The sequence below is a fragment of the Diplotaxodon limnothrissa genome, linkage group LG17 (genome assembly GCF_057381915.1).
Source record: "Diplotaxodon limnothrissa isolate DT_005_m linkage group LG17, D_limnothrissa_male_GT1.1, whole genome shotgun sequence".
NCBI lineage: Eukaryota > Metazoa > Chordata > Actinopteri > Cichliformes > Cichlidae > Diplotaxodon > Diplotaxodon limnothrissa.
The window spans coordinates 16522489-16540824 of record NC_140612.1 but is presented as its reverse complement, the minus strand read 5'-3'; the positions used below and the strand labels follow the sequence as shown (position 1 = coordinate 16540824).

Genomic DNA, 18336 nt, shown 5'->3' with positions numbered 1-18336 from the left:
TCAACAAAGACATGATCTGAACCGCACTGCACTGATTTGCACTTAGTGCTACACTATCAAACCTGCCATAATATTTCGCTGCTGGCTCCCGTCTTTTGTTGACATCATAAGCGTGTGTGCGACGGCCCGCGGTCCTCTGCAAACTGTCGATTTTTTCCTCCCCTCTTCTACTTTCATTTATTTGAGGCAAATTATTAGAACCGTCTGCTAAGAAGGAATAAGAAGACGTCGTGCAGGTCGGACGTCCTTTTCTGGGTCTCCCACGTCCTTCCCCAACGAGGTATTTATTCTTCCACACGCATCCATCATGGTGCTTCTTATCTTATATGCGTTTGTCTTCGCAGAGTCCATTTAATCACCCTTTGGCATGCACGCTGCCATCAGATACTGGTTACTGTTATTGTGTAGCTTCTGTGTTATTAAGGTGGCCTTTAGCACAGCATATGACTGCTCGAGTGCATGTTTAGCTGCCCTTAAAGACAGCTTTTCTGGTTTCACTGCTGTCAGTCAATGGAAATATTTTATGTGTTTCATATCTTACATACAGATAAACCCAGTTCATGCTGCAGCAGCCCTGTAGTTACACAGTAGAGGACGTTTACAGGCGAGCAGCAGAGTGAAGTGGCCTTGATGGTAGATCCTTTTATGCAAGTCAAATCCTCTTGGCATGAGCTGTTTCTATGGTGACAGAGATTCACCAACTGATATGAATATGGAAAAGATTACATTTATTGAGATGTTAATCAGAATAAAACTACATTTACAGTCATGGTTTAAAATAAATTACACTCACCTTTAATTCTAAGGCTTAGGTCTCAAAATGCAGTAAACATAACCTCAGATAAACTACAAAAGCATGTCATAGTGTTATATTTATTTAACAAAAAGTAAGACCGAATGCAAACGCAGTGTGTGAAGTAGGCCCTTGCTGTTTTTTCATAAGAATTGAGAGGGTAGGTAGCAGCCAGGTGCTGCTAATCAGATATTTTTGATCATCAGGAATTATGACCTTCACTATCAGAAAAGAGGTTTTTCCACTTTATTGTTCTTGGGTATTCAGTTGTGTTAACACAATGCCAAGCAGGAAAGACATCGGAAATGGTCTCACAGAAACCGTTGTTGTTGTTCAATAATCTGGGACGTGCCATTTCCAAACAATTTGAAGACTATATTTTTACAGTAGAAAAATTATTCACAACTATAAAATACTCTGGATTAAACCAGCTCCAGGAAAACATCAAACACCAGCTGTTCGCCCTGAGACAAGTGGATAATTTGTGAAAGGTACAAAAAAAGCAAGAGAGGGTACGATCACATTTTTATGGAACCCTTTAAGTTTCTAAAATCACTTTTCACCATAGCAAAAAAGGGAATACCTGAAGACAAGGCAAGAACTAGACACACATTTTGACAAAAGTATACAATGACAAGAATTAGTTTGAGCCAACACCTAATCCAGCACCCATAAGAAGACAGAGAGTAATATGTTTCTTCGAGAGGAAAAGGTTGAGGCTCCCTAGATGTTTGAGGAGTATCGAGTTGTTTGGCCAGGAAGCACTTTTTCTCCATCAAGCATGATAGAGGTAGGCCTTTAAGTGCACCAAAATGAAACGATTATTAGAATCTACAAATACAACAATCAGAGTTTCTGCCATTTGTGTGAATGTGTGTGTGAATGGGTGGATGACTGAATGTGTAAAGCTCTTTGGAGTCCTTAGGGACTAAGTAAAGTGCTATACAGATACAGGCCATTTACCATTTATCTATAAACAGGGTGAATTTGGAAAGCTGGGATTGCAAATCAAGAAGCAAAATCTGCTTTTCTCCATAGTGACATTCTTGAGAATACACCTGGGCGTAGGACTTAGAACAGAGGTGGGGGAACTCCAGGCTTCAAGGGCCGGTGTCCTGCAGGTTTTAGATATCATCCTGGGTCAACACACCTGAATAAAATGATTAGTTTATTACCAGACATCTGGACAACTTCAAGACACGTTGAGCAGGTAATTTAGCCATTTGAATCAGCTGCTTGGGATCAAGGACACATCTAAAACCTGCAGGACAGCGGCCCTTGAGGTCTTGAGTTCCCCACCCCTGATTTAGAAGCATGCGACAACACTTTGGGAAAGCATCTGCATCAGACTGTATAGAAAAAGTCATGGCTGAAATCCACTAACAAGAGGAAACATCAAGATGTGCTTGGGCAGTATCCCAGGTGAAACATAGGTAGTGGATGAAATGTTTAGGTGTGGGGAAAATGGGAGTACCACCTCAGAAGAGTTATGAAAGAGAGAATGTTTGGCTGTATCATCAGATCAACATACAAAACTCTCTGACGGTGTGAAGTACATCATATTAACTGGTACAACTGAAATGATAAGGGGAGAGTATTCTGACAAAGAAGCAACAAAGCTGCAGTTCTGGACCCCCACACAGTACAATGTCTGATCTTGCTAACTTAAGATCAGACATTGTACTGTGTGGTAGTGTGTTGAACTCACACTGTGCTGCCTGCTTTATTAAGTTCGCAGTGCCCTGGGAAGATGTCATAAAGGAAGCCAATGGGTTGAAGAAACTACGGCGTAGTGAAATGTAGTGGAAGCAAGGCAGAGAGGCTACATGGCAAATATCTCTACAATGGAGATTAGATGCAGAGAATTTCTTGCATCATCTCAGTAAGACTCTTGAAAGGCATATGTATTAAAAGATAGACGCTGCAACTACGCATGAAAAAGAAATTGTTGGCAGAACATTTTTAAATCATCCTCTGATGAGCAACCGTTGAACCATGAAGAAACTTTCCTTAACTTTATTTGCAATGTATAAAAGCAAAAGGGAAAAAAAGAATAATTTTTAAGAAATAATTTAATTTGTAATTCATGGATGTGTTTTTCTAGCTTTTATTTTTACAATATAAATATATTCCTTATGCCAAAAAGTTGATTCATCTGGACGTAGCGTTTTCAATGGGAGAAACATTTTGTCACTCATTGAAGTGACTTCTTCAGTCTCAGCTGACTGCAGGTTTCCCCAACTTTATAAACAGTACATTTGCATAATGACTGAAACCAGCCCACTGAATAAACGGTGAGCTGTGAGGTCAGTTTCTTCATCACTGAGTGAATGGAGCTCAGTCTCTGTCTTTCTCGCTTTCTCTCATCGATATGGAGGTAATCATTCAAATAAGATATTTATATAAATATATAAGATATTTATAAGTAATAGTCTATAGTGGATAGTAGACTATCCACTGGTCAAAAGTTTAATATGCATATTGAAGGACATATCCTGGTCAAATATGACTCAGAGATTGTTCACAGTACTGGATGTCAAGGTAATGCTTCCTAATGTTCCTGCCTAGGAGAATCGTTTATAAATAATGTAAATACAACTGGTCTCAGCACAACACCCAGAGGAAGTTCATAATTAACCTTAGCTTGTCAAGAACACTTTCCTATTTACATGAATAAACTGGAGTTTATTAGATACAAAAGATATTCAAATCCCTGCAGCACAGTGCCTTTAATACCTGTCGCTTGTTCTACTCTATGTAGTAAAATATTGTGGTCAATAGTATCTAATTCTGCAGTGAAGTCTAGCAGGACAAACGAGAACATCAGTTCATTGTCAGAGAGGTCAGATCATTCTGAACTATCTCTAGTGCTGTTTCTTATTGTAAGCAATTCTGAATCCTGACCGTCAGATTTTAGAAGAATCAATTCAGTTTTATTTATTTTATATAGCACCAAATCCCAGCAACAGTTGCCTGAAGGCACTTTATATGTAACATAAACGCCCTACAGTAATACAAAGAAAACAGAGAAAACCCCAACAGTCATGATCGCCTATGAGAAAGCAGGAAAAACTTTTTTAACTCTTTTAACAGGAAGAAACCTGCAGAAGAACCAGGCTCAGGGAGGGACAGCCATCTGCCCCGAGGAAGACAGGAGTAGACATGCTGTGGAAGGGAGCCACAGTTGTTAGTTAATAAGAATTAATGATTAAATATAGAGTTGTGTACAACTACATATTGAGTAAAAAGGTGACTGAAGAAGAAACACTCAGTGTATCATGGGAATCTCCAGCAGTCTATTTCTTTTGCAGCATAACTAAGGTAGGACCTTGTATGTGAGGAGCAGGATTTTGAATTCAATTCTGGATTTAACAGGGAGCCAATGAAGACAAGCCAGTATAGCAGAAATATGCTCTCGCTCTCTGTCAGTACTCTTCCTGCAGCATTTTGGATCAACTGAAGGCTGAGATATTGCACAAATGGAAGAAGTCATTTGTTTGATATGCACATTGAAGGATATATCCTGGTCAAAAATGACTCCAAGATTCCTCACAGTGTTGCTGGATGCCAAGGTAATGCCATCCAGAGTAAGCATCTGATTAGATACCATATTTCTAAAACTTTCAGGCCCAGTACAAAAACCTCCCTTTTATCTGAATTTAGAAGCATTGAGCGGTAATCCAGGTCTTTATGTCTTTAAGACATCTCTGTAATTTAACTAATTGGTGTGTGTTATCTGGCTTCATGGGTAGATAAAGTTGGGTGCCATCTGTGTAGCAGTGAAAATGTATGCTATGTCTTCTAATGATACTCACTAAGGGAAGTATGCATAATGTAAACAAAATTTGTCCTAGCACTGAACCCTGTGGAACTCCATAATTAACCTTAGTGTGTTAAGAGGACTCTACATCTGCATGAATAAACTGGATTCTCCATAATGACTTAAAGGTACTCCACTCCATTTAATATCTACAGCATGCTCTAATCGCTGTTATAAAGTATTATGGTCAATGGTATCAAACACTGCACTGAGGTCTAGCAGGACAAGCACAGAGAGGAGTCCACTGTCAGAGGCCAGTCGCTGTACTGTGATGAGCTCTGAAACCTGACTGAAAATCTTAAAATAAACAATTCCTCTACAGATGATCAGTTAGCTGTTCTACAACTACTCTTTCAAGAATTTTTTTTAGATAAAAAGAAGGTTTGTGATTGGCCTATAATTAGTTAAGACAGCTGAGTTAGCCTGTCAGCCTGGCTACAGTGCTGAAAAGAAACATCAACATGATTGTAATGCAGTGGCAGGAACTTTCTGAGCAACATTATAAAGAACAGTGAGCCAAAATTGATCCACAATACTGTGAGAGACTTCAAGTTGCCACAAAATGTGGTTCCACAAACCACTAAATCAAATGGGATACTACATGCTGCTTTTGCATTTTGGCTTTGTTCTTGTTCAGTTTTAATAAATAGGAATTGTTCGGAGTCTGAAATGTCACAAAAACAATATGCCAATGAGACCTTTGACAGAATCCTAGGATGTATCCATTGGATTGTATGGCTCAAGCTGATTTGAAAAATTTTTGTTGTTACAGTATTATTTTCAGGCTAATTTGTGTAGGAGGGAATTCCTCCTCACTGACCATTTTACATATTTTTGTTCGGCCTCAAAACAAGTCAGAAGAATGCTGATCATGACTCATTCTGTGTTCTCACCTTTCTCAGTTTTATCTCTTGACGTGATGGCTGTGTTTTTGGTGCTTCTTCTCTCCACGCTCCTCCTGTCTCTACACTCCACTCCTCTACGAGCCTCTCCTTCCTGCCCTGTGGGCTGTCGCTGCTACAGCCTCACTGTGGAGTGTGGCTCCACAGGACTGAGGGACATCCCCAAATACATCCCTTTAACCATACAGGTAGGATCGATGCCCTAAGAAGATTCAATTTAATTCAAATGCAAGAAAGTAGTCCTATATATTTGTTTAATGTGAGCATTAAAAGTCGCCAAGATTCCGCACAGTGTTACTGGAGGACAAAGTAATGCTATCCAGCGTGAGAATATGGATACACAGTGTTTCTAAGATTGTTAGGAATAAGTACAATATCCTCCGTTTTAGCTGAATTGAGAAGCAGAAAATTAGATGTCATGCAGGCCTTTATGTCTTTAAGACATTCCTGCAGTTTACTTGGTGGGTGTCACTCCGTTTCATGGATAGATAAAGCTGTGTGTCATCTGCATTTATACATTTTCATCTAGCAATGAAAATGCTAGATGAAAATGTATACTGTGCTCTCTAATAATACTGCCTGAGGCGTGTATAATGTAAATCGGAATCAGAATACTTTATTAATCCCGAAGGAAATTAGGGTTACAGCAGGCAGCACGCTAATGGCGCATGCGCACTTACAAAGGAACCTTCTGACGAACTTTACACAAACATCACATTGGGGAGACATGTCAGAAAGGTAGGCTGATAGGAAAAAAAACAATGAAAATACATAACATGAGGTAAGAGGAGGAGAAAAAAACCTCCACTCAGACTGAGCTCCTAGTGGGAGAACAGTTTGATAACAGAAAAAACACCTCAGCACAAAAAGCACATGACTATCAATACACCATAGAAACACAAGACAAGCAACAGGGACAGGTAAAGGGTAAGAGAGAGCCGGTGTAGGCAGCGCATCCGGTCCTGCAGCATGTCTGCGCTGGTCCAGTCGACTGCCATCTTCCCCGGGAGGGGACAAACATCGAAGGCGTTTGGAAAGGGAGGGGGGATCTGTGTGTGTGTTTGTGTGTCCAGAATTCAGCTGAGACAGTGTCCTTCGCCCCGCCAGGCTAAGTAAACAGTCTTCCAGCCAACCCAGGTGGCCTTGCATGGAATGGGAAGGAACAGACTAAACACAGTCGTTATCAGGGTGTTGTTGTACGGCTCCAGCCTTGCCACTGGCGCCAAAGGGGTATCCGCATGAAGTGATGGTGCTTTTTACTTTAGTGCAATCAGCTCATATGAATTTCAAAGCAGTTCTACAGTCCAACACTGGTCTCTCAATCTCCCATTGGAGAGCCGCGAGCTTCGCCATACTTGCGTTCTGTGATGTTGTCATTTCTTGTGCTCAAGGAGCCGATTTCTGAGAACTCACGGCAGTGTGCCTCCTCGAGATGTCATCCAATTTGTGCCCAGAGATGTTATTCCGAGCTAGTCCTTCCGAGATGTATCCAGTCTGCAGTCAGAGATCTTATTCTGAGTATTCACAGCAGCCGTAGCCTTTCCAAGATCTTATCCATGCTGACTCAATGGGCCCATTTTGAGAAACTCATGCCTCTCCCATCGTTCCAATCCCAGCGGGCAGCCTTGTGGGGGTTTGAACAGCCGGTTCCGCTTCCTTAATTCTTCGATAAGTCAGGGCCAAGCCAGCTCCGATCCGCCAGAACCCTGTTACCATGGTTCCGAATAGGTAGATATCTTCAGCACTCAGGCTCACCCAAGCCCAGACTTCTCGTTGAGAAAGGGGTGTCAGTTGCATTTAGGGACCAGTTGATCCAATCTAAATAAAATTGGTCCTAGCACAGAACCCTGTGGAAAACATGAACAAACTGCAGACTGTTAAATAGATGGAGCTCTTCAAATAAACAATATCTCTGCACATGCCCAATTAGCTGCTTTACAGCTACTCTTTGAAGAAATTTTGAGATAAAATGAAGATTTGAGCCTATTAATAGAGATAGATTGATCAGAGCATTAATCACAATGTATCAAATGTTTTAAGACAATAGTGACTAAAACTCCTCTTTTGTCCCTGCTCATCTCTCCATCCAGACCATCTTTCTCCAGGACAATGTGATTGGTCAGATCCGTCGACAGGACCTCACCATGCTGAAGCACCTGCACTATTTGTACCTGCAGGTAATAAATGCACATACACTCTTAAACACTTACACTAAGACTCTTTAGCCTTCAGTTTTAATCTGTTGACTACATCACAGTTTATACTAAGTATGGATTTGTATACATTCTAGCAATGGTATACGCTGTGTTTACTTCACTCAGTAGTATCAAATTATAGCGAAGTATTACCCTCCAAAATGTTTTAATGCAACAGAGGAAGGATTTCACTGAGCAGGTTTAAGAATACAGCAGGGTCGATGTCTTGTAAGGCTGCAGCAAAAGGTTGTTATTGCTAACTAAAACTAAATTAAAGTGGGTTGAAATTTTGGTTAACTGAAATAAAAATAAAAACTAGACTTTTCAAAATACATTGCCAGTCATGGCAAAAACCCATATAGGCCAAAATTGGCTCCAAAGGCAGATGTCTATCAAATACATGGCCTTCTATTTATACTCAAATTACATTACAGTTTTCATTGTTTTTAAAACCCAGCAGTGCACCTGCAACCACTTCAGAGTTTGAGGTATATTATATTAGAGGGCACTACTGTCACCATGAGCTGCTAGCCTGCAGCAGAGATAAGTAGTTGTAGACATCTAATGAACTTACCTCTTTCTGACTCCACACCGCCAGAAATGTTTAATTTTCAACTCTGTGGTCATCATCTCCAACCAAAGCTGAGAACATGTATAGTAACACTTTCCTTACTCCAGCAAACAGACATTAAGAAAATCACTGGCGTTACCTCTTATGAATCTATTGTACGTATTTTTTGAAACAGTGAAATTGTGAATTGAGTCACTCTCCTCCTTGTGCCAAAAACACTGTCAAATGTTAGACTGCTCCAAAATAAAAGGATCACAACAGAGAAGACAGAAAATGTGTTTCAAAGGCATCATCAGAAGTATTTGGAATTTAAATTTATTTATTTAAAAGGGACAGTGCAGTTTAACATAGTTCAAGTACAAAACATGAAACTGATGTAATGCACATAAGTTTATAGCTATTGCTAATTTTCAACAATAGTCCCTTGTTGGGCTTACAATCAAAATAGGTACATTTTACAATAAAACATAAATTTTCATAAAACCAAATGACATCATAGTAGTGGTAGTTCCAGGAGATTAACCAGAAGCAGACATTTTTCTAGTTTTCTTTTCATGTCCCTCTTCCTCTAGAACAACACCATCTCAGCCGTGGAGCCTGGCTCTTTCCAGAGCCTCGGTCAGTTATTGGAGCTAGCACTGAATGGAAACCGCATCCATTTGGTGACAGCTGACATGTTTCAGGGACTCGAACATCTACGCATTCTGTACCTGGCACGAAACGACATCACACGGCTGCTGGACTACACCTTCCGTGGCCTACCGGTACAGTCTCACTTTCCTGTTCAACACAGCAGCTTTGCTGAGCCCTATATGAAGCTTCATAGATAATGTACATCATTCTCTTGATGTCTCAGCGTCTGCAGGAGCTCCACTTACAGCATAATAGTATAGAGACGTTAGCCGACCAGGCTTTAGTTGGTTTGACTTCTCTGGCTCTGCTGGACCTGAGTAGGAATAACCTCCACACAATTGGCCCTGCAACACTGCGACCTCTAGTGAGCCTGCAGGTCCTGCGTATCACAGGTGAGGCTCCTTTACTGATGACATTGGAACCCATGTTGTGTTTTGGGTTTTTTGTTGGGGTTTTTTTATACAGTTTCACGCATAATAACATCTGTTCACTGAGTTACAGATAGCTACTCATGTAGAGCCTAGTAATATGGTAATCATCATGACTCTTTAGGGCAGAACATTAAGTGGCTTCTGTCTTGTGCTATGCTGCAGATAATCCATGGCGCTGTGACTGTGCGTTGCACTGGCTGAGGACCTGGATTGATGAAGAGGGTCAGCGTCTGCTTAGCTCTGCAGAACGTCGACTAGTTTGCATCGAGCCACCACGCCTGTCCCATCTGAGCTTGGTGGAGGTTCCTCTCAACAGCTTGGTCTGTATCCCTCCCTTGGTGCAGCTGGAGCCCAAGAGGCTTGCAGTGCATCTGGGAGAGAGCCTCAGGGTGTCGTGCCATGCCACTGGTTATCCTCGGCCACAGGTAATGATAATTAAAGTGAAATAAAGTGGTAATTAAAGTTTTAATATTCTTTTAAATTATTTTGTTTTCCCCACCATTTGCCATAAGTCCTGCCTATCAAATGAGTGAATTTGTTTGTACTGGTCTTCTTTGACTGTTCCAAATACACTGCATGCAATCAGTGTGGTCAGCTAAAGTGGTTACTTCAATTTTCCTCCTTTTTTCATTTATTTAAAACATCTTGAATGAATCATCAGTTACATACTCCAGTTCAGGTTGACAGTACTGTAACAGTAGTATCTGTTTTTCTTTTTGTACTGTGATGGTTTATCCTTTGTAAGACCACTGAAGAAAGAAATGTCAATACCTTTTGCAGGTGACCTGGAGGAAAGCTTCCCAGGGTAAAGTAGTCCTTTCTCCCAGAGGCCTGGTTCAGGAGTTGGATGCAGGTGGAGGTGGAATGGGAGGAGCAGAGGAGCCCTCGCAGGAAGGCAGAGTCAGTCTCCAGAAGACTAATGGCGAACTCTTTGACCCCGACACTGGCAGTGGCATGTTGTTTCTCAGTAATGTAACTGTGGCTCATGCAGGCTTCTATGAATGTGAAGCATGGAACGCAGGAGGTGTGGCTAGAGTCACCTTTCAACTTGCCATCAACTCATCAACATCCTCCTCATCTTCTTCCTCCATCTGGGCTTCATGGTCCCAGGTGTCTCTACCGTACTCACCTGCCTGGCCTCGACTGAGGAGCCACGGTCCTGCTTTGGGCTCAGATGTAAGCCGGGAACCCCTGTATGCTCTGGGCAGCATGGCCTTCAGTGCTCTGGGAGCTGCCACTCAGACTGCCATTGCTGTGGGCATCTCACTGCTGACTTTGACTGCTCTGCTGCTAGTCGCCATGATCTACAGTCGACATCACCAACGGGACAAAGAGGCTGATGGGGCTGAAAAGGTGCATATATGTTCAATACTACAAATGTGATTGGCATATTTAAAAGTAGAATAAAGGCATTTATCCTCATAGTAGATAGGAATTTATGAATGAATTTTCAATTATTTGTCTGTGTCAGTGTAACACAACAAAATCAGAGGAAGCACAACAAGATGACAGAAGTAAAACTGCACTGACACACACAAATGTTTTGTCAGGTGAGCATTTTACATGGACCATCTGTTTGTCGAAAGAGTTTTGTTACAACTGAAGTAAAGTGCGATGTCGCAAATACAGACAAATGTATTGTCCATGTAAACAGCGTTCATGTTAACAAATTTTTGGCACAAATGGTACCTTATGACCACATGTGTCAAGATATGTTTTATGAGCTTATGTTACGATCAGTGTATCTGGTTAAAAATAACTGTTCTTGTTATAACTTTAAAATTTGTTATGTGTGATCAAACAAATCTGCAGCAGTCATATAACAATAGAGATACACACAACCTGATGATGTAGATGCGGTTTTATGTATTTAGGTTTGCTCAACAGTCTACATGTGTTCTGTGGACTGTGGAGGAAACTTTTCCACATCCCTCGGAGTATCCTCTGGGGTATGCTTTGGGACCATGGTGTGTCTGTCCTATTGCTATTACAGTAGCTTGGTTTACATTGCAAGTCCGACTTGTTCATGGTGCATGCTGGACTCCACCAGGGCTGCCCTTTGTCACCAATTACTATCCTACTTTTAAATATCCCACAATTAACCGAGGAGTCTAAGAGTCAAGTGTAGGGCTTGACCTTATGTGTTCAAGACCTTGTATGGAAAAGGATTTTAACTTTGATTCTGGATTTTACATGGAGACAATGAAGAAAAGCCAATATGAGAGAAATATAGTCCCAGTGCTCTCAGTGCAGCATTTAACTGAAGGCTTTTTGGGGAGTTTTTAGGACATCCTGATAATAACGAATTACAATAATCCAGTCTAGAAGTAATAAATGCATCAACAAGTTCAGCATCACTCAACAAAGGATGTTTCTAATTTTAAAGACATTGCATAAATGGAAGAAATCAGTCCTACATATTTGTGTAATATCCTGGTCAAAAATGACTCCAAGATTCCTCACACAGTTACTGGAGGCCAGTGTAATCCCATTTAGATTAAAAGATGGGAAGTAATGAAGTACAAGTACTTTGTTACTGTACTTAGAATTTTCAGGTATCACTATATAAAGACTGGCTCACAGCTGAGCCAGGGATCACACCTCCTCCACACATTACTTGAGGAAAGTACAACTACTCTGTATTCTGATAACTTTTTACTTTTACTCCCTTCATGTTTAAACAAATATCTGTACTTTTTACTCCTTACATTTTCAAAACAAACTCATTATTTTAGGTTCAACTGTATCATCTATAGCATTTATAATCCGAGTTAAAATGGGCCGGAAGAGGTGCAGGTTTCCGTAAGTTGTGGTTGCGGTACTTTAGAATCTAGCTATCTCTACACAAGAGGAGGAAGCATGAAAAGAGTGCTATTTTTAAGAAACGGGTAATTTGAAGTTCAATGTTTCTATCAGCTCAACAAACATCAGCAAGCACACAAACTGTGTGCAGTTTGTTGCACTGTGTCTGCTAGCTAAAGGAGAGAAAACGGTGCCAGATAACTTCACTTGATGTTGGACGACAGACAGGAAAGGAGAAGGAGAAAGGTTAGATTTAGAGAAAAGTTGAAGTACTGAAGAAACTTCCTTACTCAAATAAAACTGAAAAAGTACAGGCTTTAAAATGTACTTCAAGTACGAAAGTAAAAGTAGCTTTTAAGTAGAAGTATAGATAGTTGCATTAAGTAGAGAAAGCCTGTGCTTCTGCCATCTCTGTCCAGGGTAAGCATACGTTAGACACCATATTTCTAAGATTTTACAATACAATTTTACAAGTTCAATAACCCCAGTTTCATCTGAATTTAGAAGCAGGAAATTGGAGGTCATCCAGGTCTTTATGTCTTTAAGACAGTCCTGTAGTTTAGTTAATTGATGCATCTGGCTTCATGGATAAAGTTGGGTGTCATCTGCATAGAATACGAAATACGAATACAATACGAATGACAAAAATTGTATATGCAGGAATAAATAACACATTAATGTTTCAACTCACTGTAGAGTGTCTTCTCTTGTACTCATGTTTATTAAAATTATTACCAACATATGCCAGGGGGTCCACTGGGGGTCCTGCAAATTTTGGCCAGCCATTGGTGGTGCCCCTGAAATAATTAGCTAAAACAGCAAGTGATTGCTTTTTAAGTAATGGCTTAATCACTGCCAGTTTAAAGGCTTCTGATACATGGCTCGGTACATAGCCCAGTAATAGGGATATATAGATCATAGTTTAAATTGAAGCATTAATAGACTTCTCAAAGGACTTCTTTGAGCACTCTTGTAAGATGTAGGGGCCTAATGGACATGTTTATGATTTGGAGGAAGTAATTACTGGAGTTAACTCAGAAAAATCAATTCAGAGGCTAATAGATAGAGAGGCTAAATTATCAATAGAATTGGAAGAAGTACATAATGATACATCAGTCAGATGGTTATGAATATTTTTTCTCTAAATAGTCAAATTTTTATTTGTCAAGAAATGTGAAGTAACGACTGGTGAAATGCTTGGCTCGACAGACTCTCTGTCAGCCTGGCTACAAGGATGAATAGTAAGACTTTCTAGCTTTATGGAGAGCTTTATTTTAAATAGAGCAACAATCTTTTTTTTCCAGGCTAAATGAAAATCTTCTAAATTAGTGAGATGCCATTTTCAGTGTTGATCAATTATTAAATCTTTTACTAACAGGGACTAAAGTTTAAGAATCCACAGTTTTACTCTTTGGTGCTATATTGTTCTTTCTTTGTGATTTTTTTTTAATGTTTTTAAATCATTTTTGCTAAAAAAAATTTGGTTTGTTTTTGGTGGTCTGGGAGCAACTGCAGTCTCTAAGGGGATGGAGTTTAGGGGATGACAGAAGGAGACAGGCTGCAGAGAGATGTAGACAGCAAGTCTGCTTCATGATCCCAACTCCAATTCAGGAATCCTGGCCTACAGAGCTGAAAACAGGCTACATTTATTACAAGAACCATTATTAATAAGGGAGGCCGAGGAGTAACTAAACCTCTTGCACATGGAGCAAGAAGGTGCAAGATGGACGGGTGAAGATGCTGTGCTTATAGCAAGTTAGCTATGAGCTAAGCTAAGCTAGCAAATCCCTACAGACACAATGACTAAATACTGTAAATATAATTAGCAGGTGGTTTAACAGAGTTTGCTTTGGATAAAGCAGATGGATATTATGAATCATCTGCACTACAAAAATCATCTTCATATTACACTATGAAAAAATATGTTTTCCAAGAGTTTAAATTAAATGGGCTAGCTACACAAAACACAAGAAGTGATAGTGTACCACAGAAAGAGCAAACACCAGGTGAGAGTGCCACCAACCAAGTTTAAGTATCTTGGGATCTTGTTAGTGAATGAGGCGAGAAGAAAGTGAGAGATTAACAGATGGGTTGGGGCTACAGTTGCAGTGATGCAGATGCTGGACTGGTCCATTGTGGTAAAGACAGCTGAGCATTAAAGAAAAGCTCTTGATTTATGTCCCTACTCTCTCCTGTTATCATGAGTTCTGGGTAGTGACCGAAAGAATGAGATCATAGAGGCTAGTGGCAGAAATGAGCTTTCCCCACTGGGTGGCTATCTCACTTAGAGATTTAGTGAGGAGTTCAGTTATCTAAGACTGGCTCAGTTTACAGCTACTACTCACATTGAAAGGAGCCAGATGAGGTGATTCGGACATGCCTCCTGGGCACCTCCTGCATGAGGTGTTTTAGGCATGTCCTACCAGAAGGCAGCCCTGGAGCAAACCCAGGACATGCTAGAGAGATTAGATCTTTTGGGTGGCCTGGGATTGTCTCAGTGTTCTCCCAGATAAGCATGAGAAGTTGGCTGAGAGAGGGAGGTCTGGGCATCCTTGTTTAAGCTACTCCACCAATGACCTGGCCCAGGACTAGTGGAAGAAAATAGATGGATGGAGGAGTAAGACTTGTAATTTTTTAAAGAGGTCTTGAGCAATAGTTCTCCAATCCATCGTGGAGATCGTGGCTCAAGAGTTGGGCGTTCGCCTTGTAATCGGAAGGTTGCCGGTTCGAGCCCCTGCTTGGACAGTCTCGGTCGTTGTGTCCTTGGGCAAGACACTTCACCCGTTGTCTACTGGTGGTGGTCAGAGGGCCCGGTGGCGCCAGTGTCCGGCAGCCTCGCCTCTGTCAGTGCACCCCAGGGTGGCTGTGGCTACAATGTAGCTTGCCATCACCAGTGTGTGAATGTGTGTGTGAATGGGTGGATGACTGGATATGTAAAGCGCTTTGGGGTCCTTAGGGACTAGTAAAGCACTATATAAATACAGGCCATTCACCATTCACCATCTGAAAGTAGTTTAAAGTTTTTCTTCAGCCACTGGCAGATAATTTTCAGTCTAGTTCTTGTATGTGATCATTTTCAGATAATGTTATTAGTCAAAACTACTTACCACTGACCTGTGAATCACTCAAACATACAGGGAACCTAACATGTATATTAGACCCCTTACCAGCAGCCTGTGGCAAAAACACACATGTATTTTTGTCACTCTTTAGTTGAATCTACCAAGTAATGCCACACATAACTCAATTTGACAAGTATAAATTAGTATTTTTGTGCTAGCAACTTCTAAAGAGCTATTAGCCTAAATCTTGCATATCCCAGCGTGGTTTGCAGTCTATCCTTAAAAAACTGAAGAAACTATCTGTAAGATGAGGATGAACAATATCTAAAAGTTTATGTCTTCAAGATAAAGGGGAAAAATCCAGCAAAGACCTGACACAGGACCTAAGTAATGTATCTAGACCCTCTGTTGTAAAGCCTTATCAGAAACAATCTTAGTCGTTGTCAAGAAGCCATTTTTAAGGAAGGAAAGACTGAGGTGTGTTACACAAGACCTGAACTAAGAATCATTGGCAACAAATCTGATGGAGTGATGAATCCAAATTGTTGATTCAAATATCAATATATATATCGAGGAGGTCAGGAGTTTGATGTTTACAGCCATTTGTAAAACACAGTGGAGGCTCTGTCAAGGTTTGGGACTGCATTTCAGCCACTAGTGTTGGATATTTTGTCAAAATTGATGAAATCTTTAGCACAGAGAAGTATTGTAGAATTTTGATTGACCAAGCAATATCATCAGAAAGAGTCTGATTGGCAACAACTTTATTTTTCTGCCAGATGATAATCAGAAACACAGTGCCAGAATACCTGGATAGGAAAATACAATGCAACTCTATCAGTCACTGATAGTCTGATGAAGAGCTTGGTGTTGAGTTTTCTTGTAAAATATATAAAAAGAGGGGTGACTCAAGACTTTTGCAGGGCACTGGGAATTCAGTAAGAATCCAATAAAAGGAAAGAAAATGAAATCAATTAAATGGGGGCAGCGCTGCAGTGTTTATCACTGAGGGTCTTGGATTTGCACCACCTTCTTTTGCCAGTGTGGGCTCTCTATGTGAAGACTCCTTCCACAGTCCAAATGCTCTAAATTACCTGTTGGTGTGAATGATGGTCTGTCTCTCTGTGGTCACCTGAGCACGGGATAGGCTGCGGTCCCTACATGTAACGCCTGTTTGAATTCAATTTAATTCAATTCAATTAAAGTCACCTCTAGGCGCTTTATATTGTAAGGTGTTTTTTTTTTGTCGTTTACATTGTCATATTAATGAAGGTGAATTTGAATTCACAGGAGGAGAGCATCTTGTATGTGAATGACTACTCTGATGGCCCCACTACCTTCGCCCAGCTGGAGGAGTATCGTGATGAGCGTGGCCATGAAATGTATGTCCTCAACAGGGCCAAGCCTGTGCTTCCTCCTGCTCCGCCAACAGCTGTGTCCACCACTAACCTGGGCTGTTCAGCACCATCCGATACCTCCAGCCACACCCTCTCCTCAGGCCTTGGCCAGACCATGAGCCCCACTCTGGCCCCTGACAAGCAGCAGCAGCAGGATGGTGACATACGGACCATGAGGAGAATGGCAGGGGAAGGAGGGGAGGCAGAGCCCGTGATCACATTAGAGGCAGAAGGAATGTTTCTCAACCACACAGGCCTCTTCATAGACTCTCCCATTGCTTATGAGATTCACTGCTAAAGGAAGAAAGCAATCCTGGAAGACAGAGCAAAATATGTGTGTGACCCAGTGGTTTACAGCTCAGCCTTTCTTGTTTATGGACTAACAGGAGGCCATTATTGGGATGTACCAAAAAAGGCACAGAAGTACTTTTCTGTGTGAAAGGATTTTCCTTCTGCAAAACTACACTGACAAATGTTAACGGAGTCAATTCCAGTACAAAGCAGAGCTCAAACTCTGTCTGACCTCTAAAACACAGACATACTGTGATGTTGTTTGCCAAAAAAGCGAGTAGGTGAGTGACTCGGAGTATAGGAACCTCTGACTGACCACCAAGACAGCTTCACTGTCCTGCACATGCTTAACTTTCACACATTTTAGCATTACTGGTGTGCTAACATCTGCCCTGTCAAGACCTCAGAGCTCACTGGGAGGCTGAGTACAGGAAAGAGAGAAATCATGGCCCCCTCCGGTTCATGAATATGTGGGAAATCTGTGTTATATAGCCTAACTGCTGTCAGTGTCTGGAAGTTTTAATTTAATCCCAGGGTAGAAATACAGTGCATTTTGTAATTATATAACTGTGTAGAAAAAGGTCAGTCTGAGTTTTATTCTCATTCTCTCTCATCATCATTTTACTCATCTGTGTTGCTTAGTGTCCTAACAGACACAAAAAATGAATCTCTCCTCTCTGTAGTATGAACTGAGCTCAGTTTACCCCAACTCTTTTGGATTTATCCGTCTTTATTGATACTAGCATGTGCGGTTGGGAATGAATCTGAGTTGCTGCTGAGTTTTCCAGTCCACACGGAGGCAGAGTTCTTAGCTGAGCAAAAAACATCAGCTATACGATACGTATTTGACTGCTTCTGAATGAACGAGCTGCTGTGATTGAGAAATAAAGTTTTCAAAGCAGAAAGAGACAAGGCTCGAAAAAACAAGAAATGAAGCTACCTGACTGAATGTTTTTGCTTTTAAATGATCACGTGTGAATTATTGTTGCCTTTATAAACTGAGAGAATCTTTTGTCTCTTTTCTCCTGTTCCTTTGATCTGTTTTTATTCTAAACATGTAGTCTAGCTCTTTACAATGATTAGAACACAGCTACACATTATTTTCGTGGTATACTTTGAAACTAACCACATACTCGGGGCATGCTTTCGTTATCTGAATTGACTCACAGTTAGGGTTAAATTACATACACTCACCGTGACATGGATTTCATGGTCATTTGGGGCTTTGAATTCTTTGAGCGGTTTGTTGCGCGTGGTGGAACGATTGTACAACACACATCTTTTAAAAACCGAAATCATTTACATTTTGTAGTAAGCGGTGTTGGAAGTTCTAATGTGTCTTTTACTTAACAAAGCCAAAGCCTATTTTCGTTAGTGATCATGACGAACAACAACAACTAGTTCTTTTTGCCATCATAAAAATGTTTTTTTTTTAAAAG

At 40.8% G+C, this 18336-nt stretch overlaps 1 protein-coding gene across 3 annotated transcripts; it reads left to right on the top strand.

Moving 5' to 3' along the window:
- Positions 1–261: 261 nt before the first annotated feature.
- LOC146614789 (leucine-rich repeat-containing protein 24-like) lies at positions 262–16904 on the top strand. Of its 3 annotated transcripts, XM_085376350.1 has the most exons (8): positions 262–280; positions 5516–5703; positions 7606–7692; positions 8854–9045; positions 9138–9306; positions 9508–9770; positions 10126–10698; positions 16500–16904. In XM_085376350.1, exons 2-8 carry the CDS (start codon positions 5533–5535, stop codon positions 16902–16904), a joined length of 1860 nt encoding a protein of 619 aa, XP_085232476.1. In that variant the 5' UTR covers positions 262–280; positions 5516–5532. The 3 variants fall into 3 exon arrangements, with proteins under 3 accessions (XP_085232476.1, XP_085232474.1, XP_085232475.1); XM_085376348.1 differs by lacking the exon at positions 262–280 and having other exon boundaries at positions 5485–5703; XM_085376349.1 differs by lacking the exon at positions 262–280 and having other exon boundaries at positions 5533–5703; positions 16482–16904.
- Positions 16905–18336: the final 1432 nt, after the last annotated feature.